This window comes from Mytilus trossulus, chromosome 10, assembly GCF_036588685.1.
Source record: "Mytilus trossulus isolate FHL-02 chromosome 10, PNRI_Mtr1.1.1.hap1, whole genome shotgun sequence".
Taxonomy (NCBI): domain Eukaryota; kingdom Metazoa; phylum Mollusca; class Bivalvia; order Mytilida; family Mytilidae; genus Mytilus; species Mytilus trossulus.
Window position 1 is genome coordinate 36,470,505 of NC_086382.1, and position 26,968 is coordinate 36,497,472.

A 26,968-nucleotide genomic window follows, 5' to 3' on the forward strand; every position below is an offset into this window, starting at 1 on the left:
TCATCCCCCCCCCCCCATATAAATCAAATGGTAGCTCCCTTATAGCTTGCTGTTTGTTGTGAGCCAAGGCTCCGTGTGGAAGACTTTACTTTGACCTATAATGGTTTACTTTTACGAATTGTGATCTGGATGGAGAGTTATCTCATTGTCAATCATTCATTGTACCACATCTATAGTCTAGTGTCTATAGCCGTTAAATGCTTCTTAATAGTAGGCAATTATAAGCGACTTAATGCGAAGTATTTTGTCTCAAAACTCGTTATAAGCTATAGACAATGATGAAAAATGCTCATCTTGCATAATCTATATTCAGAATATTGTGACTGCCCGGCAGACATGATGGTACAACTTAACAGTTTTCATGTCGGCGCATAGCGCGCTATTTGATATTTGTTTTGCTCATTATTGAAAGCCATTCAGGCATTGGGCTTCTAGAGCAGTTTTCATAACTTCTACTCCATTTGATCTCTGGTAAAAATATATCGCCTATTTTGAAATTAACATAACATAACATTCATCACGACATCCATAATGTTATAGGGATAATTGTTAATGCAAGACAATAAAATAAAACAATTCGAATTACATACTATCTCTTTGTATTTAATATCTATTTTTTATAATTGATTTTTTACTATATGAAATGTTTTAGCATGTTTATGTTTATTTATAAAATAGAATGCGTAAAAATGAAAAATTAATAACTATAACATAAAGTGATACAATAAACCTTTCAAAAATAGTGATTTTTGCAGTACTGTAAAAATAGCACGATTTGATGCTAGAAAGATAAGATAACTTCTATGTGTAACTCCTGTGTGATTGTCTAGAAGTGTTTTAATAATATTCTACTTGATATTTTGTTTCAATTCCAATCAATAAAAACAATGCTAAACGTAAAATGAGTGATAGACATTGACTAATTCACGAATCCCCTGTACCAAACCCCTTAAGTGCATTTTCTCCTGTATCAAACCCCTCAAGTGCATGTTCATCTACACGAGAATAGAAACAATCCGTTTTATGACACATTATGAATGATATAAATTTGATGAGTCAATGTTATCACAGTTACTTTAAATATGACCTGTTTCAAGGTAGTTTCTTATTATCACTTGATTAATAAATTCCCTCTGCTAATTATCAAGTGTGTGCTATTATGTTTTAAGCATGAAGCAGCGGTTATTGTTCTCAAACAAGTTATTTATAAAAGTTGCAATTGAAGCAAAAGCAAGCTAATAAAAAGAAACTACAATGAAACCGACCATTTACAAAGTCATGGTAATGTATATTATTATAATTTATCTACATGTGCTTATATTTTTTTTAAGTTCAGAAACTACATGTATGTTATGTGATCTAGATATTTTAAAATAATTTTGGATTGTCCAATTTTGGAAACTTCCTCACATTTTCATCCTCATTTTTTTTAACCAACAATTTGCAAACGGTTTGTGTCCGAGAAATGGAAAAGTAATCATTCGCGTATCATATAATGATATTCCCGGTAAAACGTAAACTGTTCATAACCAAGCAATCAATTATATTTACTTTGGCTGCATAGTTCATTTACTGATATATCTTAAGAGACCCGTGAATGCTAACTGGTAACTTGTTTATGAAAGTATCGAAAACCAGAGTACCAACAGCGGTATTGAAATAAATCATAGGTTGTCGTACGTTGATGGTGGTCGGTCGTCCATGGTGGCGCTTACTTGTGACGAAGAACTATCTGATGAAGCAGGTCTCCCATCAGATGGACCCTCTTTTGATCCTCTTCTCGCAGGTTTTTCGTTGTCATGTTCTATTGAGAAAATTCGCTGTCGCATATAAACGAACGCCTTCGTTTTTTGTGGTTTGGGAGGCTTAACAGGTTCGGGTGGCTGCGGCGGCGGCAGAGTAAACTTTTTATGTTGTCTCTTAGGCGAGGCAGGGGTCTTTTCTTCTTCTGGCTTTTTCTTCTTTGAAAACAGTTTTTGCATAAACCCAACATTGCTTTGCGCTTTTTTGTCTTCAGATGTTTTGGTTTTTCGCCTTGGAACGGGAGATTTTGAAGATGCTCGATTTGAAACCGTAGGAGGACTAGGAATTCGTAATGAGGACAAGTCAAGTACATCAGACGACTGATCGGAAACAGCGGAAACATACGAATCTGCATCGGAACTAGCCGATGATGCTCGGGATTCGGTTATTGCTGGCAAAGATGATTTCCCTTTACGTGTCCCAACTGGTGTTTTTGGACGATCCTGACTATCCTTCACAGGAAGTTTACTACTCGGCGTTAAATGCTGTTGTGTGTTTGTATTTTTCTTTGTGGCTTGTTGGTTAGGAACGGTGGCAATTCTTCCAGGTGCTGAATTAAACCTTGGCATGGTTTTACGAGTTGAAGCATTACTTTGACTCCCCATTTTTACTGTTGTTGATGCATGTCGTGGTAGACTTTTTGACTTTAAGTCTTCTGGGCTTGTTTCAGGGGGAGCTAATTTTCCTTTCAATGATGTAATAGGTTGTGTTTTTCTATTTGATTGCTTTTCCTTTCCTTTTAATTTAGATTTAGTTGAAGTATCTTTAGCCAGGTCAATTACTTGCTTTTTCCGAATGTCTTCGTTGTTTTTTGAGTCAACAATATTATCGGTTGAATTTCTCGTCCACGGAGCATCTGGAGCTGTTTTATTTGTAGGACTTTGAAGACGGTCTGAAACATTCTTTAATTTAGATATACATTCCGCCATTTTGCCGCCGGTTATAATGCTTTCTGTCGCTGTTGATGCATCTTTCAGATCTTGATACATCGTCATTGTCTCTTTGTTAGCCTTGTCCAGCGTTGGTCTTTGGTTAAATACGGACTCCGCAATCTGACGAGTACTGCTAAAAGTACTTGTTGATTTATCCGTTTTGGATATATAAAATGTCATTGTACCTTTGGAAAACAAATGGCGGAGAGGCGTTGACGTTTCCTTTTCAAAGGTAAGTTTTGGTAAGGTGTTTACACCAACATCGACTAAGTTATCTCCCTTTTCTTCCCTGGTCATTTTGAATTTTTCATCATCCGAAAATAGACTATGGTCTACTGTACCAGAAGATACCAATGTTTGTGTTGATGTTTCCTCCTGAAAGAGATCCTCCATCGATGTACAATCATCCACCATTTCGACCTTGTTTTCAAATAATGAATTTATCGATGATCTCTTCCCAAATGCTGATTCTGGTATCAAAAATAATTCGTCTCCTTCTAGTTCACTCAAAAGTCCAATATATGGTAAGGATTCAGTAGACGTCGACATTTCACAGCTCTCGATTTTTCTTTCATGGTCCGGTATATATTCCTTGGAAGTAGATACAGATTTATCATAGAGAGCAACTGTAAATGTTTGTGTCATTTCATCCGAAACAGAAGATGACGAATGACCAAATGACAGGGCCATTGTTCCAAAGTCTCGTTTATCAACGTTGATAGGTGTGGTTGAACGTTCAACGCTATTGACTAATTCGTGTGGACTTATACTTGTCGCATTTTCCGCCGTCGAAACATAACTTGTATTGGTCCCTGTGTTAAGTATATCAGGTGACGGTGTCGCCGTCCAAACATCGTACGAATCTGGTTTACAAAGCCGAACCCAGTCGTCCACAGTCGAAACAGATGCGTCCATCAATATTTTGCTTTCTGTATTCGTTTCATTGGTTTCGAAATTAATGTCAACTGTTGTTTGTGCATCTTGACATCTTATCTTATCGGTCAATGTTTCGTTGTCATGTACAACAACGACAGTGTCAACCCCGACATCTTTATGGTGCACAACTTCTGTATATGTTGCTTGGTCCATAGATGTAATGTGATTTGTTTCTACACATGAATCTACATACAAAGGTCTTGGAGGAGATATACCTGTGTTTATCATAACCGGTTTTGGAGTTTCGGTCCATTGGTCCATTAAAACAGGGCTTTGAGTACCAGTTTCTTTATCAAAGAGAACTAGTTCATTAGTCTCTGTGGAAGAGTCGACCATGCTTACTTGTATAGATGAGGTAGACGAAAGACTTGTATTTGATCCCGACCCTTTCCCTTTAAATAATTTAGAAAAGAAACCGCCACCTCCATGCCAACTTTTTCGATTTTCTGATGCATCTTCCATAGCCTCAGTTTGAGATTTCTGGTTTCTTACATCGACTGGTCCTGTATTGACATTTTTATCACATTGATCCGGTACAATCTGTACGCCTTGGTCACAGTTTATTGGATGACTCATGTCAGTTCCAATTTCATTGGTTTCACAGCCTTCAGTACAGACTGCACGTTCTGAAGTCTGTAAAACCTCAGTCCACGTTCCTGTTGTATTCTGGGTAACAACTGGCATGGTGGTCTCATTGTCCATGAGTGTTATTTGTGGTGTTGTTGTCGATTTATCAATTTGTCCAGTAAAGTCGGTTCCTGCTCTTTTGTTTGATTTGTGTACTATCGGTGTTTGTGTAAGAATTGATAAAGTCTCAATCACAGTTTGAGAAGAAAAAGTTCCTACAGATGGCGGAGCTGTCAATGTACTTTTTTCACTAGTTGGAACAACTGGCTTCATTTCACAAGTGGTCATTGTAGTCTTATGACGCATGCGCTTACGAGGTGGTTCTGTGACAGTAGTTTTGGGCGTTTCAATGATAATCGGGTCAAGGCCAATTGACCTGACTATTTTTTCGTCAATAACATCATCACAGGAGAAGCTTCGCGAAACGGGAGCAACATTGGTCGTAAATCCATGACTTATGGCAACATTTTCATTTGACAACGATATGTCAGTTTGAACCCGTCGGCTTCTGATCATACTTCTACGCATTCGCCTCCATTCTTTGCCACTTTTGTCTAAGCTGTTCATAAGAATAATTTCTTGAATTTTTGGCGCTTCCCCAAACTCAACGGGAGTTGGTTTGTCTTTTAGTTCTTCACAGCAACTGATACATATTCCAGAACTTGGAGATCCTGCATCGGTTACAACTTGTAAAGCACTATCGACCATTTTAACCTTATTTATCTTTTGTTCTTGATATCCATTAGAAAGTTGAGGTTTTGGTCTTGTAAGTTTATCACGGAACGTAAGAAGTTCTGTGTTAAATTCTTTCTGTGTATGTTTTTCAAATGTTGTTTGGGTTGAAAAATGTTTAGATTCCTTTTGATTTTGTTTCACAACATTCTCTAATTGGTCCGTTTGTGTTTCTGATGTTTCCATTTGAGTTTGTTTCACAATATTCTCTAATTGGTCAGTTTGCGTTTCTGATGTGACGAGTTCCGCCGTTCGACAGATAGAATCAGACAAGTTTTCTTCAGAATTATTATTATTGACATTCAGTGTTCCAAATGAAACAGAACCTGGAACAAATCTGATCATTTGTGGCTGAAAGTCTGGAGGCACGACAGGTAATCCTGGATCCAACAATGAGGTCAACTTCTCCTCCATTTCTTTCTTAAGAAGAAGCATTTCGACACCTCTGTCAGACATTACAATTTCCGCCAGGTTACATGCACTTTGTAGTCCGTCTGCATTTTCCTGTAGCCATTCCCTATTGTTTACGAAATTAACTGTATCTTCACTGAAGAATGATTCAACTTTTTTCAACAATTCTTTTTCTGTTTGTCTAACTTGCTGTATGTAACTAATTGCTAAGTCTCGTATATTCTCACGCGTTTCTTTTATTGTCTTTTCACATTTATCTATCATCCCAATTCGTTCTGAAACATCATCCAGACGTTTTTTACATTTGTCTAGCAAAGTTTCCATGGAATTTTTATATCGTGAATATCCATCTGTAAAAGAACAAATTTCGTGGTCTCTGTGCTCTTGAAATGTGCAGACGACACAGATACACGTGTCGCAAGGGTCACAATAAAATCGGACTATTTCCTCTGGATGTTCTTTACATTCAATATCTTTTTGACCTTCAATGTCAATTATAGTATGATCTTGAGTGACCTTAGTAGTTGAATGAAGTTTTACACAACTTTTACATAACAGTTTTGAACAGTCAAGACATTTTGATGATGCGTTATTACCTCTAACACCGGAAGGACAAATTTCGCATGGTGGCACTGTCGACGGTCGTCGCCGATCTATTATTTCTGTAAGATTTGAAAGAAGGAAGTTATCCGGGAGACGTCGTATACTTCCGGACGGTAGCTCCGTCTTTTTTCTACAAAGAGGACATGTTATGTTACGATTATAAATAGCAAAACGAGACCGGGAACTTTCTGCATCTAAATGTTGCTGTAGGCAGTCGAAGCAAAATGTATGAAGACATGACAAAGTTTTAGGATTTTTAAATGGTTCCAAACAAATTTTGCAGGATAGAAATTGGTCAGATATTTCTTTCATAAGCTTATGATTTTTCGCCATGGTTATATCACTTGTAAGCTGTACGATATGAAAATGTATGTTTTAACACACTTTTTGTTATCAAAACTGTTATATGTTAATAGCAGCGAATGTTGCCAATACTACAATACAAATTAACGGATTGAAAACGTATGTTTTAAAACAAGTCTGTATATAATCTGTAACAACGAATTGCTGCTGTTAATGAATACTTGGACTAGCACTATCAAATTCAGAAGATTATCCAAAATCCCCAATATAATCCAAGTGGTGCATGATTATTCATTTTGACGTCATAGTGACAGCAGGTATTCTTGTTCTTTATTTTGATTCCTGATTATATAAAGAATAAACGTAGAAATCTACATGACTTATGACTCTTCATTTGCTCTGATTGAAGTTCGCTGTTTGATAAGTCGCCTTCCTTATGTTTTTCGTGATTTCTATCGCCCGTATGTTCAATGTTCAGAAGAAATCTTATCTCTTTAATTTATTTTGAAATGATCCTTGGTATATAAATTTGGCGTGCGATGAGCGGAAATCTGTATGAATCTATAGCTTCTTCCAAGATAATAAATCTGAAATCAGACAAAATAAAAAATTGATAACATATTTATAGAAATAAGAGAATACTAGTCTGAGAATAAGATAGATTTTTTTTTATTTCCAGTATCATCTGCTATCTAGGAGTTACACGGTCATTGTTCGATTCTCGTATTTCTAGTACAATATTGAAAAGAAGAAATTGTTAGAATAATTAGTTTTCCTTATGTAAATCTGGTTTGCAGTTATTATGGTTTATAAAAGCCGATTTGAAAAGTGTTTTTTTTTAATTGGATACGTTTTATATGACTTTCCAAAATTATACAATTTGCGGTTTGAAAAATTTTGCATTGGGTGAACGTTTTTTAAATATCTTTAAATAATTTAACAATATACGTAGCCCTAAATCGTTCCAGGTCTAGAAAAAGAGGGGCAAATGATGCTATATACATATTCAAATGAATAAGTCGAAAATAAACTTAAAACGCCATGGCTAAAATGTATAATAGACAAAAAGACAAACAACAGTACACAAGACAACATAGAAACCAGGAGCAACACGAAGAAATTTTACATCTGTATAGACTTGAATCGATATTGAGCTTGGTTTTTGTTAGTATAAACACCTGTTCATAGTTGGAGGACAGTGTGCTCCCCTCCAGATATATTTTAATAATATTTGTTGATGTAGTGCTGTCTTATTGACGTTTACCCACATATCCTTTTACTCATTATTCAAATAAAATTGCATGTAGTCTTCCTTGTTTGGATAATCATAACGCTTATCATAACTCTCTTTTGGAATTTGCAATGTTCTAAAATATGAAAATGGTTCTTGCAATTCACGAATAGATACAACCGAACGTTTGGACCTGCTCAATTAAGAACATTAAAAACCGGTTACATGACTTTACAGAAAGTATCACAACCATGGCCCAATCTTAAAACGATTTGTAAATATATAACTTAGAAAATGTCCCAATTATAAGACAGTTCAACAAAACACATAACCCGACTCAGACGTAAAAATATATATACATGTAAAATATAGATACGGGACTGAATTGATACAGTCATAACATTTCAGGATATGTTTATGTTTGTTCTTGCAGTCGTACTCGAAATATTTCAATAAGTGTCTGAAAATGTAAAGCATGATAACTCGTAATGGGATATTGAAATCTTTCTTGTGTTTATATAAAATGCCAACGGAAAGGGTGCATGGGTACATTAGAGAGCGACCATTTGATTTTTAATGGGGAGAGGAGGGACTTGTATGAATTTTCAAAAGCAAGGCCTGGACAGGAGTTGTAGGGAGGGGGGGGGGGGGGTGATGGGCAACTTGGAAAAAAATTATGTAAAAAAAAGTCAGGATAAACTAATAAAAGAAGTCAGGACCGAATAGAGTGAAAAATAAAATTCAAGACAGAGATAACCATTTAAAAACAAATGCAGGACACCCCCTTTCCTTTTAAATCAAAGTGTAGCTCCCTAATAGCAAAAAAAATGGTAGAATTCGTTAACTTCGAACTAACACTACTATAAAGATATTTGCACAGAGTTGTGTTAATAAAATTGAATCTCCTGCATTTATCATGCTTTTCAATAACATATGGTCAAATCGCCGAAATCCTAAATTATAGTAAATTCTATTCTGCATTGAAATTAATATCTTGGTGTAAATTAGATAGGGGTATTGCACTCATATGTGAATATTGTACTTTAAAAACGTGATAAAAAATATTATATCCTGATTTACTTCAGTCTTGGTTTTTTTTTATTTATCATAATTTTCTGTCTATGCTTTAATTCATTATTAAAAAAATAATATCACGCTAGGGTAGGTTTTTGCTCAAGTGATTATTTTAATCAGTTACTGTAGCATAAATATAATATGTATAGCTATTATACTTTGATGTCAAGTACTGTAATATGATGTTAAAAGATTTACGTAGACTACTGATAAAGTAAGTACTTTAAACAATCAGTTGATGAAATCAGCAGATAATATCTGTCTCCCTGCGACTATCTTATCTTTGGTGTGTTTTTTCAAACATTAATTTAGTTATTTCAAAACGACATTGAAACAGGTGTGAAACACCGGGTACAACATCTTTGAAATAGAATTACTAAACGAAATGACTTCGTCAATGTACAATCTTAAGAAAATTTTTACATGCATCTGAAACTGCAGTGTTACTTAATCCGTGCCCGTTCAACGGATTTGAATACTTTATTAATAATTGAAACCATGAAGTTACACGTAGTAAAATTTGACTATTTTAAACATGCATTTTAGTGCTACAAAACCAATACTTTACATATACATAAACGAATAAACAACTAACGCAAATTACCGGCTGACATGCAGTTAATTTTGAGAGAAATGTAAAATAATGTATTGCATGTTCATAAACGGAAGTAGCACAATCGGACTTTTCGCAAATACTGCTTCTTGTCAATGTTTTTGTTGATAAAAACTAACGTGTATAACTATTCAGAGAAGTTTTATTATTCAAGCGTGGGAGTGAACAAGATAATTTAAAACATCTCTCTCCGCGTGAGGGCTTCATTACACGAGAATTTACAAGATTAGGGCGAGTTAACTTATCCAAAACTTGACATGACTTTGGCTTATATTTTTCAAAACTTCCCGATCAATGAAAAAAAATTGCTTCATCGACAAATTCTTGATGTAGAGTGGATAGCACGAAAAGCTTAATTTAACACAAAAGACAACACTCGATAGGGTTCAGTTCTTCAAATTGCAGGTTGTTGTTGCTATGGCAATAAGCACAACATAATCAGCTGATCATTATTTCCTCGTTTAACTGTCATTGTTTTATTACATTAAACAGCGTAATTACAGATAGGGAATCACTTTCAAATTGATTAGCATGTTCTTAAAGTAATTGATTTGCCAGATATAATTGTATAGTACATAATAATGATAGACTGACAACTTATATTACAGATTTTATATGTTTTGCTGTTCAAATCATAATAAAGGGGATAGTATAAGGATGATGATGGAAGTTTTAAACGACCTTGACTGGCTATATATACAGCACTCGCACGGTCGGGGATAGTATTATTACTTAAAACGTTTTAGCCTTATATTACAAGTGGTGGTGTCACTTGAGTAAGGCGGAAACTTAAGCTTTTGCTTCCGAGTATATCAATAATTCAGCAACGCTGGTTAGTTGAACGGAGGGGCATACATCCCCATATTATAAATCACTAACAAAACCCCAACACCAGGAGTACATGCAACAGGTTATCATGAAATTGCAATCGCTATATTCTATTCATAACACATCAGCATCATTCTATACCAACTGCATGAATTAAAATAATAAGAAGATGTGGTATGATTGACAATTAGAATTCTCCGTCAGAGAACACACGACATAGAAATAAGCAACTATTGGTCATCATGCGGCCTTCGACCATGAGCAAAATCCATACTGTATTGCAAGCAATGAAAAGCCCTAATATAACAACTGTTTATCAATTCAAAAGAATATTAATGACCTGTATCAAGTACAAAACACATTTGTTGTACATGTACAGCAACACACAACCAGCACCGATTATTAAACAGGCTCCTGACGTCTGACGGACATATACATTACAGAATGTTGCAGAGTAACACGTGTTTGCGGGCGCCAAACCCTACTCTATCTTGGAACAGAGGTCCAACAACAAAAAATCCCATATGACAAACAAAGAACAAATGTGATAAACAACATCAAACGACAACTACTCATAAACAGGCTCCTGAATCGGAACAGACACACATAGAAGAGGCAGGGTTAAATATAATAGAGGGCGCCAAACCCTCCGATGAGTGGGACCACTAATTCTTAAACCATTTTTACAAACACATTTTGAAAAACAAAGCATACAATAAGGACAACATTGGGTACATTGCATTGACTATATACATGATGAAACCCAGTGTCATACCCTCCTCCCCCCAAAAAAAAACCCGCCCGTTTCACATTATAGCACAGAGAAAAAAAAGAGAATATAAATATATAAATTATGGGGATTGTGTCAAAGGGACAACACCCGACCAAAGAAAAGAAAACAGCCGAAGGCCCCGTTGGGTCTTCAAAAGAAGGTGAAAATCCCGCATTTTAATAAACCAATATCGAAATCTTGGTCACCAATTTGCCAGAGACAGTAAATATGCCAGATGGACTTGCTATCCAACTTTAAACGAATCCTTAATGTACCCTTTAGATTATATATAAATACTAGTTTGTCCCTCTTAAAATGTGCGACTCTCTTGTAGAGGACGACTATTTTGGCTGAATATAGAAATACGCAGTCATGTCAGGTCGGATTAAGATGTTAAATCTTATTACAGCGTTTTGTGAAAACCACTTGCTTTGCATTTAGTTAAATTAACCACTCGAACGGAAATTTGGTAAACCATAGATTTAAAGTAACTTTTAATGAAAATTTTATATTAACTAATTAGTATATTAGTATTTGGCTGTGGTTCTATAACCATGAATGCAATGCCAACAATTGTCTAGGATTATAGATAGTATTCGCCAAATGGGTGGACGCTTCAGACTTATTTAATATAAATGCTGCCAAAAGTCACATAACATGGTTATAATGATAAAAAGAGTTGAGAAATAAACACCAATGAGATAGAAGCCAAACCTACATATTGTTATTGAAAGTTATTCTAAAATAGATTTATATCAATTTATCAATGAGACAAGGTGTGGGAATGTAAATATACAGTGGATACAATTTTTATGTGAATTTACGGAAGCAAGATAGACGATGGACTACAATTACATCATGTAGGAGGTTCAAGATCTTCTAAGTCAACCAGAGACCTGGAAAATTGTAAATAAATTCAAAATATCCTTGAAAAGGTTTTTTGTTTTACTTTTAAAAATTTTAAACTATATAAGTCGAAATTAAAAAGAAATAACAAAATGAAACTTTAATTTAGAATTAGATTGATAACTCTTGAATCAGATGTACTTTTCTGAACACAAAACAAAGGAGATGTGGTATGATTGCCAATGAGACAACTATCCACCTTAGACGTCTGTTTTATTTATGGAACAAAACAGTTAATATACAAGCAATGTACTTCAATTCAACAATAATTAATTTATTGTCATAGTTACTTATCGTTTGTTTCTAAAAATAATTCTAAAATGCTAAATTTAAAAGAAAACTATATTTATGCCATGCAATATTTTTTAATTGGTTAACCGCCTACAATAATTAAAATTTCGTCATGAAACAAACACGTCTATTTCAACGTAAAACCAAACAATGCACGTATAGAGTATCATTCTGATTTCTATATTTATTTTTCATTACTCATTATAGATCATTATTAAAAAAATATATAATAAACATAAAGACACCTGTGAATACGTCGAACACTCACCAAATGACGTAACGTCACTTTGAGCTTATGACCGCATCATTTATGAAATATGAATACAACTGATACATATCATATTTTTTATAAAAATATTCGTACCTGAGAATTTATAATCAGTGATTGCATTCGATCTGAGACAATTACTAATTACTTAATTATTGATACGAACCGCGTAGTGCATTTGGTATATTGTCTTTCTCATGCATAGCTCTGGTTTGATTATACTTTTAGTCCTTTTTAATTTCAAATTCTCTTCAATGTTTTGTATTGGCCTCTAGATATTCGAATACTCGCATCGAATTGGATAGCATTTGATAGAACATATTGGAAACCATGCCAGCGTCGATTTAATAAGAATAAAAGGAGAAATGGAGTTTATTATACAGCATCCCACCAAACCCATGGAAGGAAAAAAAATAGACATTGAAAGTTCAACATTATTCAATAGTAAACAAGTATCTTAACATCTGCGCTAGCTATCATTTGCTAGGATCATAAACTCTTTGAGCCCAATGTAGTGTCTAAACCATATCATGTCAGACTCTCTACAACAGTTCTGAGTTAAAACAAGTGTTCAACAGTGACTAAAACCAAAACCCCTTCATGAACCTTAAAGTTTTAGAAACAACGTCAACCACTGACTATGCTCCGACTTTTTGACATTCATATAAACATATGGCGAAGTCTCCTATCCGCCATAATGAACTGCTGATGCTACCTAAATGTAATTAACAGGTGCTTAAAATGATTGATATTACAGAAATGAGAGTAAATTATCGAAAGATTCAATAACACAAAACTACTCTGTAGAACAGTAAATTAATGCTTTGGCTTATACTATGACGTGTTGATTGACAAAGCTTGATTTGTTTTAATTTTTTCCACATGGAGAGAATAAGTATATATATGATTAAAGGTTGCTTCAGTATATAATTAAATTATAACCATGCAAACGCGTGGACTTAATATTTAAGATTTTACAGGCTTGATGCTACAGAGTTTTTTTGCGAGTGTCTATTGTAGTGTTGTGTTGTTGTCTATCACAGATCTCATGAAACCCGAGTATGATTTATATATAAAGAGTAGCATCGAAAGATTTATTGAAACAAATATATACGATATAACAAATATTAAAAAAAGATAAACAGCCCTAAATTTTGCAGTTAAAAAAATATCTTGTAAGCTAAAGTTGTTGGTGACATTGTTTATCTTTTTGGGCTGTGATGATAAACGTTTGATGTTTTGGATTTGGTACTTGCCGCGTTCCTATCCGATAACATCTTTCGGTGTTTATTGTTTATTCGAAAATGATAAACTTACATTTCCCCTGTTGATACGAGTTTTAGGTTTTAAAAATAGCGGGACTATTGATAATGTAACGGGAATAACTAATATAATACTTGTCATAGCCCCGACCCCAAAAAAGGCGATGCCGCGGGAACATTAGCAAAATCAAGCCACGAAAAAAATCAACATAGATATCATACCAAAAACTTTTTGAATTAGTTCAACACGCACACTCTGTTTTAAAATATCTATTAGATTTAAATCGAAGTCGGGTAAATTCATTTTAGTAGCAAAGCAATATTGCAATGAATGTTGCTTTGAAAAACACTTAAACTTATCAAACAAGTTTCAAGGTTATAACGAGTTTTTTAAGTCTAAGCAATTATTTGACAAACATGTATTTGTAGAACACAAATTGTTTGTAATAGCTGAATTAAAAATAAATTAAAGTATATATAGTAAATTAAATTATGATACTTACAATTATTGAAATTATATAATCCGAAAAATTGTTTTGTATGTTTTGATTTTGTTTTTAATCTGTGATGTATTCAGCAAAAAACTAAATCTAAAGCAACCTATTGCCAAAGCATCATCTGATTATAAACAAATGGTTGAAGTGGATGGTTGTCGATAAATGATTAACTTCACAGTCAATTCTATATTACACGTGGGTGCACATGCTGAAATGATTAAAACTGGCATTTTGTCACAAATAATATGTGCTCTTCCGTGTTTGTTTCTGATAGTGCTATCTTGGATGGGCTAGGGCGGTTATGACCTTAGAATATATGACGGTATCATAGACAAAATGACCTAACTTCTACAAAATGAATTAATTAACAAACATATGAAGATGTGGTATGAGTGCCAATGAGACAACTGATTAAGATATATTTTTTTTAATTTGGATTTAATTTTCTATAGACTTCAAGGATATATGTTTTTGTTTATGCTTTGATGGTGAATTTTATAGTCTCATGTATATAATTATTTATAAATGTTTTCCTTTTTTTTATTCGGAATAACTTAACAGCTCTGTAAAAAAAACACTTTTGGGTCTATTGTTGATATCCTACTTTTTGTCGTTAGTTTCATGTCTCTAAACATTTTCTGAAATTACATATCGTAAACAAGAAACCGTAGGTTTGGCATAGAAACAAACAGTGCAAATTCCATTTCAAATGTTTTTCATGAAAATACTGTGACATAATGTTTCTTTTTTTTCTTAAAAAAATACGGATATTCCTGTATTAGTTTCTTTTTTCTGAACTGATTATTCCAACCACAAAAATGGTTTCCCCCGTGACTCTATAGAAGCCGAATAACAAACTTTTCTAAAGCTCTATTTCCGCCGATTAACCTAAAGTTACTCAATTAACTGACCAATGGAGTATGCTTAACTATCAAATAAAAAAAGCTGCTACAAGATAAGCAATTATACTATTTCTTGCGTTCACCAGAGTAAATATCCTTACATTGCACTCTAAATACTTGTCCCATTGGGTATTTACTACTGTCTATTAGTTTCGAAACATTACCAGGATCTGCGGGTTATATTAAACAGATAGTGTATTTGTTGCAATGAACCATTGTAAGTTGTCAGAACAAATTGCTATTTATAAATAAGTGGTAGTTAATTAGTAGTTTCAAACTGGTTTGGCACCCTTCAGCATTGCTTTTATTGCGACATAAAAAGCAATGGTAACGGAATGCTTCTGTCAGCCTGCATAACAGATTTTGACACAATTATGTAGAAAAATAACAGAAATATTGTTGAAAATACATGACTTTATCTTTTTCTATGATTGTGTACTATTAATATCAGTTTATAACAAGAAAGGATAAAGCATCTTTTCCCCTTCATGAAAAATTAAATCAACTATTGAATACTTGCTTTTGTTGTAAAGTTGAACAACTCTTTTATTTTTTATTTTTTTAAATATTTTGATGTACCAATAACAATATATATATCGTATTATCTAGATACATTGTTCATATTAAACTTTAAGTGCATTTTTCTTTCAAATCGAATCTTTCCCAGAACAAAACTGACGAATTGAAATGAAACTTCCAAGTTATCTTTATATATCGTATGTTGTTGAAAAAAAACAAAAATAAACTATCCAACGCAGCTATAAACAGTGTAACCACTAATTCGAACACGGTAATTAAAAGCAAAGTGGGGTTAAAGTCTTGTTTAATACGTAATATTCCTTTAAATATATATGGAGAGAAAAAAAAGATGTGGTATAATTGCCAATGAGACCAAAATAAGACAAACATTAACAGCTTGTCTGTTTTCCTATGAATAACTAATTGTTCACACTTAAAACAAAATCGTAGAACAAAGAGGGACGAAATATACCAGAATGATAGTTAAAACTCATAGATCGAAAACAAACTGACAACACCATGGCTAAAAAAAGACAAACAGACAAATAAGAGTCCACAAGACACAACATAGAAAACTAAAGACTATTCAACACGAACCCCTGTGTATCTTTATATAACTCTTTAGTGTTACTGGTATAGTTTACTTAATTTTCGAACTGAAATGTCACACAAAGAACGAAACAATAATTTGAGAGCTTTTTTTCATTTTTTTCTACAGTAACATTCCCATAGATGGTCCATGGGTCTACGGCAGGCCAACGGTAGAAGTATTCTATTTGTAATAGGATTTTCCATGAAAATGAAAATAGCATTGTTGCAGACGCAAAATACTTCGAGAAACTGAGATGAATAACAAAATGTACATACCTTCTTATTCCCAAAGTTGATTATCCTTTAAAAGCTAATCCTGAAAGCGTAATGCTTCTAATGACTTCTATGTATCCCTGAGTTTGGTAATACTAATGTATATATAAGCTTGGTTGCTGGCTGTAAGCGATGATCAAGTCTGTATGATCAGCAAAGGTAATCAGTTTAACAACACTTTGCTTCGAACACGGTAGTTTATTCACCTGAAATATTATATAAGTTGAAAGAGATATAAAAAGATTTGAAACATTTATCTTTAGCACATGAAAACTATTTCACACTGTCTTATCATCAATTTCACTGACCGTAAAGAAGTTAAAGTATAAGATTGCCTGTGTTAAATGTACAAGCCTGTGGAATTCTGTTAGAAGAACAATATAAAACAATAAGTCTTATTTATTTAGAAAGTCTGCGAATGAATGCTTTTCTCGTCGTATACACGAATGTTTCATAAGAATCCGTACTTTTGATTGGTTAAAAACAATCGATATTTTTAAAAACACAGATTTTATTTTCCAATAATTACATTTCAGAAAAATCCGTTATTTATTGGATAACAACGCGTGTGCGTCATACTAAAATTCACCTTCATATACCAATGAAGTTTAATTGAATTGAATTGTTCTTTTAGTAATTTCATAGGGTCGTATTATCGTCGATCGTGCGCACATTTTTAGAATGAAGCGTTTCCTCGCTTCATACAAAATGAACTTCGGTCAACGCTTTTACAACCCAAAGAATTTACAAAAAGAAGCATTCAACTCTGCGCGTGCTTCCTCGACAATGTAGGTTGTAAACGCGTTGATCCTGTGAATATTTGTAGTATAGCTCCAAAAAAAATACTTTTTGGTCACCAACTATACACCTCAATAAAACTACAAAAAGAAGCATTCAGTTCTTGAGTAAATATGATTCGTGGTCTTAAAATTTCCCAGATGACTTGATATTACTATATTAGAAAAAAACTACTTATATATAAACTTTAATAAGACGATAAGACGTGTCACGGTATTTGTCTATCCCAAATTCATGTATTTGGTTTTGATGTTATATTTGTTATTCTCGTGGGATTTTGTCTGATGCTTCGTCCGTTTCTGTGTGTTTTACAGTTAAGTGTTATGTCGTTGTTCTCCTCTTATATGTACTGCGTTTCCCTCTGTAATAGTTTGTGACCCCGATTTTGTTTTTTGTCCATGGATTTATGAGTTTTGAACAGCGGTATACTACTGTTGCCTTTATTTAATAGCTTGCTGTTTGGTGTGAGTCAAAGCTCCGTGTTGAAGACCGTACTTTGACCTATAATGGTTTACTTTTACAAAATGTAACTTGGATGGGTAATTGTCTCATTGGCACTCATATCTTCTTATATCCATGTATGCTTGAATAAGAATAAGTTACACGTGCGTTCATTTCAGTTTATAAATCTAATAACTACCTATTCAAATATTAAAAGTCGTTATCACAAATTACAAACAGCATTGATTTCATCACCTGTGCATTTTTCAAGGACGAAGATACTAGTGACAGATGTAATGAGTTTTTCAAGTGCGATTTTTTGTTAAAAAAACAAACTTCGTTTTTATAAAGTTTATTTGATTATTTACGTTAATTGGTTTCTGTTAACGGGATCATGACATAACAAGTGTAAACCTGCATTATGGAGGCTTTTATGATATAAAATGATACATCTAACTAATTCTGTGATTAAAATACACTTTGTATGCACCTGTCATAGCAACGTGCACTTATGAAGCTTATAATAAGATGTTATAGGGGCCTCAAATGCATGCATTTAGATGTGGTAATACAAATGTCTGAAAAGTAAGATAGATGCTGATTCGCCTAAAAATATATCTACCAAGGACCAGTTGATGTACATGATTAAGTAAGTTGTAAATGTAGGTTAAATATATCTTAACTGTCTTGTTCTCTCTCTTACTCGTTCACATTTCTTAACTCTACTTTCACTAGATGTTCTGCTGACGAACATTTCGTTCACTTATGCACTCTATTGTTCTCTCTTACACCACGTGTACTGATCACTTTCATTCTCCCTCCCTCACACAATCACTCAGATTTTGCCTCTCCGCACGTTCACTTAACCGCTCTCTAATCCACATATTACTCTCTCACACTCCCGCTCAATCTCATTCGCCCTGTCAATTATCTGTCTCTATATCTTTCTCACTTTGCTCCACTATTTCACTCCCATTCCCACATTCACGCAACCAATGTCACACTCTTACTCTCCCACACCCTGACGCTCTCTCGCTCACACTCTTCCTCTCTCTCTCACCCTCTCACTCACAAATCCTGACTGTTCCTCTTATCCACTCTAAGTCACTAGCCCACTCCTTCTCATGGTCTCTCGCTATCTCACTGTTCCTCTACCTCACTCTATCACTCTCCCTATCCCTATCCCGCTGCACATTCTTACATTGCCGCACTCTCGCACATTCTCACTTTCGCACATTGTCACTCTCACACATTCACGCTCAGTCACTGTCGCAAATTCTGACTCTCGCTCATTCTTACAGTCTCGCACATTCGCACATTCTCCCTCTCGCACTTTCTTCGCAATTTTTCACTCTGTCACTGTCTCTCACTCTCGCACTTTCTAACTGTCGCACTCTCGCATATTCTCATTCACATTCTCATTCACATTCTTTCTCTCTCACACATTCTCACTCTCACTCTCACACATTCTCACATACACATTCTGACACACTTTCTCACACTCACTCTTGCACATTCCTCACACATTTTCACTCTCACACATCATTCTTACTCTCACACACACATCATTCTTACTCTCACATATCATTCTTACTCTCACATATTCTCACTCTCACTCTCACATATTATCACTCTCACACACACATTTTCACTCTCACACATTCTCTAACACATTCTCACTCTCTCACACATTCTCACTCTCACTATTGCCACTCCCGGTAAAAACTCTAATTACTTTACTTTCAGCAAGTAAAAGTTATTAAAGAGATTGAAATGGCAACGACATTACTGATGTTCTACTCCTTCAGGGCTGTCGGGACAGCACCAGTGCGTCTTACCATTGTTTGGGAATGAGTGGTACGCATACCTTCAGTTACCTTCATTAGGTATGCTTACTAAATATGTCCAATTAAAATTTATAAACGTTTAATGTCTATCTTAAGTAGATATTTTGAGGTATTTTATTTTTTTATATTTTGCATTTTAATTTGAAATATAAAGTTGCTTTATTTTTTATTCCATTGACAATTTACTTGTTCAATATATCATTGTTTTTCAATTACAATTATCATAATATCTTTTCTAATGTTGCCTCCTTAGAAAATATCTATCGCCATGAAATCAAGGGGACTAACTGTGATTCCTTTACCTTTGTTGTATTTCAACACCATAACAATATGCGCTACATATAGAATGTGTAAACCAGTTCACGTGTAACCAGTGAAGCGTAAGAATATAAACATAACTTTATTATCATCATGGAGTCAATATCGAACGGAAAAAACTTCTGATACTCCTTCAAAATATGGTAAGCTCATTTTTTATCTTATATTTCTTTTTAAACACTTCAAGTTTTGAACAACACCACAATATATGCAAAGAACATGTAACTAACTCACTCAAAAGAAAGCAACACCACATACTACAGACAAAATATAAACCATGAATCAAAACTATGTTTAGGCCTTCTAGTTTCCGTCACAAAATTAGGATATTATTGATTTTCATTTTACTTAACTCAGAACACCGTCTAAGACACCCTTATTCATCGACGAAACAATGCAACCATAGTCTGACACTACAGATTTAAAGTGATCTTGAATAAAATTGAGAATGGAAATGGGGAATGTGTCAAAAAGACAACAACCCGACCAAATAAAAAAAACAACAGCAGAAGGTCGCAACAGGTCTTCAATGTAGCGAGAAATTCCCACACCCGGAAGCGTCCTTCAGCGTCCTTGAAGTACATTTGCTGCGATGCATATAAACTGCATTTTTTTAGATGAATTTAAATTGTACATTTAGTGAAATGCACATAAACTGTAGATTTGTTGAGATGCATTTAAACTGTTACAGTTGTTAAGATGCATTTGTAAAATGTACATTTGTTGAGATGCAAAAACTGTACATTTGCTGAAATGCATATAAACTTATATTTCTTGAGTTGCATGCAAATTTATATTTGTTGTGTTGCATATGAACTGAACATTTATTGTAATGCATATAAATATACATTTCTTGAAATGTTGAAATGCATAGAGTTGATAATTTGTTGAGATGACAAACTTTATATTTGTTGAGAAACAAATAAACTGACACTGCATCTGTTTTAAAGGATGTATATTATATTTAAATCTATGAATATGCATACACGCTTTTCATTTTTTTTTTTCTCAATTTATATACAGTTTTTTAATATTTAATTGGGTATAAAAAGAATCTAAGTGGTGCTAAGCTACACAGCTACTTTTGCATAGGTACTATTCATGTACCAAAAATATGTAGTACTGGAAATCTGCTTTTAATATTCAGTACTATTTTGTTACTTTAAAATTCTTGTAATATTTAGGTCTTTGTACTTAAAATTTAAGTACTATTTCAAATCTCTTAACGTAATAATTTCCAAATATGGAATATTGTTGGTATTATTTCTGTACCAAAACTTAAGGTACAAATTAAGTACTGAAAAGTAACATTAAAAGTAAATTTCCAGTACTACATATTTTACAGAAAGCGTACCTATGCAAAAGTAGCTGTGTAGAAAATATCTGAATAATTTAAAAAAAAAAAGGTCCAAGTGTATCACTTCAAATTGATTACAAAAAGGTGCAGAATATTTACTATTTTGTACACATTTCAAAGACAGTTCTTATATATGCCAAGTCATTGTTTTGTTTATATGGTGACAGACTCACTCAACCCAGTTTTACTATCTTTTTGTCTAGTCTGTCAATGTTGGTGTTCAAGACTTTCTGTTTTGTATCTACTGATACATGTAAAGTCATCAGAAAGTTATGTCAAATATCAAAACTGAATGGCTGGTGAATGAAGTCTAATCATGCTCCGTTCAAACGTACATTTAATTGAAATTGAAAACGCATCGAATGCAAAATTCGATTCGCTAATCGCGTTCACACACTGTTTTTTTCCCCCGGCTAATTCGAATCAACCAATTCGCATTAGAAATACGTTTTTGTTAATACGAACTTTAAAGTTAATGTCGTTTGGACAGTAAAGCGAATTTGACACGCATTGTAATTCGATTTAGAATTGACGAAATTACGTGTGAACTCAGCATCAATTGAAATCTAAAAACTTATGGCATATTATTGAAGAAAGATAATTTATTTAGCAGCTTCTTTGTTTCATTTTATCATGGAGGTTATATGACCTCCTTGATTGTATTAAGCAAGGTTGCTATTTCCAAAAAAATGTATGCAATTATACCCACAATGTGGTAACAATGTATCACGAGAGAGAAAAAAAACTAAATGTAAGATATATATAGCAATCCCGTCTCCGTATCTTAATTACTATCTTCTTAAATTCACAATTTTATTTTGATCAAAGCTGAAATTACAGTCGATAAGTATACCACTTGTACAACTGATTCCAGTCGTCAGGTAGTGGCAGACAAAAGATTGTTAAAATATGAACACTTTTTCTTAGAAGAAAATCCCGTATTTTATAACTGAATCATAACTGAAACAGTTGTTAGATTATGCAAACGTGCTTATGTCGTAAATTATACAGTGTTCATAACGGCAATGAAGATATCTTTTTGCAGTGGATGTTGTGATAATTCATTTTAGTACAAGTGCTCGTCATTTCAACGACCGAACAGTAAGCTTATATTTTGGTAATAACTACCGAATCGTCAAATAAAAGAAAGACTCCTAAATATCGTAAAACTTAAACTTTCATGCAAGTATTCAAAGAATTAAAAAAAAATAATAAGGAGTTGGCCATAAATGAATAAGTATAATAAACTATCATATAGACGATCATTGGTAAAAAAATAATGTCAATGACGAATTAGACAAGGCAAAACCAAGAAAAATATAGAAACACTGGTGAACTCTACCAGACAGAACTATCTTTGATCACAGCGCTTCTTGTTACTACATCATCAGCAACTGACATTTATAGTAAAAACTTTGATCCCTTACAATCAAACTATAATTCGTTTCAAATAAAAGTAAATTGCCTTGAAAATTAACCAGATAGATTAACCCTATATATGAAGATTAAGCTTGATCTGTTATTACATAATTTAGTCTAATTGTTATTACATGTCTTAATGCCTCGCCCCAATTTTTAAATTAAGAAGCTCGAAACTATTTTCTATAATCAAGAATGTGACTACTGTATACTTGAAAATAAACGACAGTGGCGGATCCAGGGGGCGGAGGGGGTACGGGGGTTGGAACCCCCCCTTTTTTTTGCCGCTCAATGCATTTGAATGGGGACATATAGTTGGAACTCCCCCCCCTCTTTGTCCTGGGTTGGGAAGCCCCCTTCTTACAATGGCTGGATCCGCCCCTGAACGAAATGATATAGCCACACATAGAAATGGACTAAGTGTGATAAATTGTTCCAGGGTCCATACCAATTTTTTTATTTGCATTAAAATATAGCATGTATTTATGAATATATACTGTATTTGAAATAAAATTTACTAGATGTACTGTAAATAGAAATTAGCAAATTACCGACGGTTCTGTCTGAAACGGTTTGAAAATACTTTTCCGGTCATCTTTTTTCAGTTATTAACTAATTAGTTAGAGAAATAGATTTTTTTTTAATACAAAACGGATAGCATGAATGTTAACAATATAAAGATAAAAATAACAATTATAATAGTATGGTATACTGGAGAAACAGCATCAACATCAAAAGCACTTTTGTAATATAGGGGGTTTATGCAATGTATAAACCCCTCCATAAAATCTTAGAATAATATCTGTAAAATAAATACATGCAATATTTGAACACAAAGAAAATAGTCAGTACGCTTCATAGTGCTTCCATTATTTGGAGTCTTCAACCTAAATTTCAAAGTGTTGACAAAAGTTGAACGAACCCATTATTTTAAGATCAAATATAGTCAAACAGATATGGAAGTCAAATTGAGTTTTTAAGGAATTACTTGAACGAATCACGACGAACTCTTAAACAACACAAAATAAATATGTAAGTCTGGTATATATTAAAATTGCAAAGTAAAAGCGATCCTGTTAAAATGCTTTAGCCGCTAAAAATAATAGCGCGCACAGAAACGGCTTTCATTCTAAAATTGTCGTGCATTCAACTATAGGGTTGTCAGTTTCCCTATCGAAGGTCGTTTGTTTTTCTCCGAGCACTCGGGCTTCTTTCCGTCCATGAAAACTGGCCGCTACAAAATAACCCAAAAGTGGCGCTTAAAAGTGGCATTAAAATACCAACAATCAATCTATCTTAAAATAGTCGGTTATCATGCTTTACCTCAAATATGTCGTATTTAGTAAATTGATTTTAGATATTTTTCACATCATTTTCTAGTTAAATTCAGAAATTTTCGATAGCTGTTTTGTTTAGTTACTTATAAAACAGTTCAATATGTATTGTTTTCTTGCATCTGTTAATTAAAAACTACTAAATTATACGAAAATAAACTGAACCGGTTTTAATTGGCCAGAACAGTATGCTGATACAAAATTTAAATAAAGTGCTATGCGTATTTGATACTTAAAGTTCACTGAAAGACTGAACAGGAATAATTATATATTTATATCATATTTTTATTGGCAAGACTATCTGTTTTTAAAACTGCCACCAGTAACAATTAAATGACCATTAAATATTTAGTTCAGTACAAATGTATTATAATTTAAATTAAAATATTTGATATGATTGCCACAACAGCTGAAGTATCCATCCAGCTGAATTGCAGGCTCGTAGCTTAGTTTGGGACATGCACATACATGATGTTGCGGGGTAAAAGATGCTAGCGGGCGCCTAACTCTCCTCCTGACCTGGGACGGTTGTGGAACAGAACAACAAAAGAACAAACTGAGAAAAAAAATCGAATTACAAATATAATATAAAGCAACAAAAGAAAACCACTCAATCGCAAACTCCTTGCTAGGGACAGGTACATGTAGAAAATGGCGTGGTTAAACATGTATGTAACAGCAAAATGTTAGAACAATCTATAAAAATCAGTTGAAAGGACTGGACTCGTCAAATAGATACGAACCACAAATGAATGGTATGGCACATTTTTAAAATCGCACGTTCAACTCTTTTGGATTTCTTGACACTAGTCTTCCAATTTAATTGCCAACAGATATCCTTTTTTATTTTAATACATTTATGAATGAGCAAAATATTTACTGTTTGAATCATTCTATGCATGTCGCTTTAATAGTACATGTATTAATCATCCTTGTTCTAGTTTACTCTTGATAATTTTACCTACACTATTACCAATATATCTTAGTTATGATCTACTTATAACCTACAACGATATATCAATGACACTTAGACTGATCATCATTTTATAGTAATGAAGATATTCATCATAAGGGTTCCTTGATGTGTTTACAGAACAACTATAATCATCAATTTTGAGGATAGGCTATCTTCATTTCATGACCACAAGTAGGCGGGATGCATTCAGTGATCAGAATGTCCGTGCGGCGGTACCTTTGGTCGACCACCTTACAAATCGTATCTTTTCTATAAGGTATCACCCGAAGGATGAATGGAAATTAGAAATATGGTCGCTCAAGGTCTTTTTCCGACAACGCTCTTGGTTTTTTGTAAAATCCTTGCCAAAATGGAGCGTCCGCTTGGTTTTGTGTGATGTACTGTAACAAGTACGCAGCCACTTTCAGTTATATGAACGTTAATTCCGATATCTCGTGTAGGGAGAGTGCGACGAACTTTGTACGCTTAAAATCCTTGCAACAAATCTTTGGCAGATCAGTGAGTGGCCTGTTGTTAGATTTTTGCTATATTCAATATACCCACATTTTCTAGTGGCAGTCTATTACAGGATCTACCTATTGGAATTAATGTTAATTTGTTATCTCCCTTGACATGCATGAAATATTTGCCACTGGAAGTTAGCAACACATAATCAATCAATCAATCTGTATACAGAGTATCACTCTGTTTACATTTGGTTAATGCTAGTGTATAAAGTTGTGTCTTGAAAGAAGGTTGGAAATCATACCCGTAGCCAGTGGGGTTCGGACGACCTCCCCCCCCCCCCCCCCCTTTTCCCTTTGAAAACAAATAAGCACTGTTAAAGTCAACGTTCTGTTCGAATTGTGACTGTTTAGGTCAAGTTTGTGAGTACAAATAACCCCTCCTTGGAAAAAAAGTTCTGGCTACGGGCCTGGAAATAAGGTCGATAATTTTTTTTCAAATCGGTTTACTCCTTAATTTTAGGAACCGCTTTGGGTTTATAATGTTTTTGAATACATATTTAATAACTATTTTGAATTTACAAATTACAGAAAATATGAATAAAGTCAAACTTTACCCATAAGCCCGATTTGATGTATCTGAGTCTCAATTATGGTCATGCAAAATGATAGCCATCAATAAGTTGGGAGTTGGTCTTTAAAAAAATTAGCCATAGTTCATAATGGTTCATCAAGTATGATGAAAGTAGGGTGTCATTATACATTTAATAACATCGTGATAGCAAACAAAATTCAAAAACAACCACGTCATAAAATGTTTGTGAGTGTCTGATTTTTAACTATCATAAAGACATGTATTTTGCTAGTATAGACATAAAACGTATACATTTTAAAGAGTTTTAAAAGAACAATTATATATCATCAACGAACAAGTCAAACCAGAAGATCTTGCAACTGTCTCATTGTGAGAAAGACAAAGACCAAAAGGGTTATTTTGCTGACTTTTGCCTGTTTTGGCTACCATCTTCTCTAACAACTTTTAAACTTATTAGCTTGGGTTTTTTTTTCGATTCTACAAAACAACAGCTGTAACCAAGTGGTCACAAGAAGTGCTAGAAAGGACGTTCTCACTTCCAACTGTCATGGTCAAGTGTGATTTTCTGAGTTTCTTACATGAAAACGATATTCAAATTTCTGCCGTATTTTTAATTTACACCAGTCATTTAGATTAGTTATGATAATAATAATGCAGAAGAAAATTATCGTGATTTCGAAGTTAATCGAACTTAATTGATGCAATGGTGTTCGTAATTTATAATAACAATAAAACATCGAATTGTCGATTAATTCCTTGTTATTGTGGTATGATTGCATAATATACACGAAACTAGTTGCATTATAAAACTATATTCAGCCTCAATATTTTATCTTATTAATACAATCGTACAACAATGATCTCAGCTTCGTCATCTAAAACACGGTTATCGGTTAAAATGCAAATACTATGCAATGACCTTAAAGCAACTGTCCGTAGATATTTAACTTACCCTGAAACTAACAGGACAATATTCCACAGTCTTACTTCAGCATGGTCTAACTCCAAAACAAACATATTCAAGACTCAAATTGTTTCTCATAGATCTTATCTCCCACACACAGCA

The 26,968-nt window shown here is 33.7% G+C and overlaps 1 protein-coding gene across 2 annotated transcripts; it reads right to left on the bottom strand.

Annotated features, from left to right (window-relative positions):
• Positions 1 to 644: 644 nt before the first annotated feature.
• LOC134687278 (mucin-3A-like) lies at positions 645 to 26,968 on the bottom strand. 2 transcript variants are annotated; one of them, XM_063547430.1, is made up of 3 exons: positions 26,855 to 26,968; positions 16,378 to 16,580; positions 645 to 6,934 (listed from the first exon to the last, which is right to left on the bottom strand). In XM_063547430.1, exon 3 carries the CDS (start codon positions 6,375 to 6,377, stop codon positions 1,665 to 1,667), a length of 4,713 nt encoding a protein of 1,570 aa, XP_063403500.1. In that variant the 5' UTR covers positions 6,378 to 6,934; positions 16,378 to 16,580; positions 26,855 to 26,968; the 3' UTR covers positions 645 to 1,664. The 2 variants fall into 2 exon arrangements, with proteins under 2 accessions (XP_063403500.1, XP_063403501.1); XM_063547431.1 differs by lacking the exons at positions 16,378 to 16,580; positions 26,855 to 26,968 and adding an exon at positions 14,096 to 14,222.

Excerpts from the sequence above, each read along its gene's own strand:
- LOC134687278 (XM_063547430.1), bottom strand. The coding sequence starts at position 6,377 with ATGGCGAAAAATCATAAGCTTATGAAAGAAATATCTGACCAATTTCTA.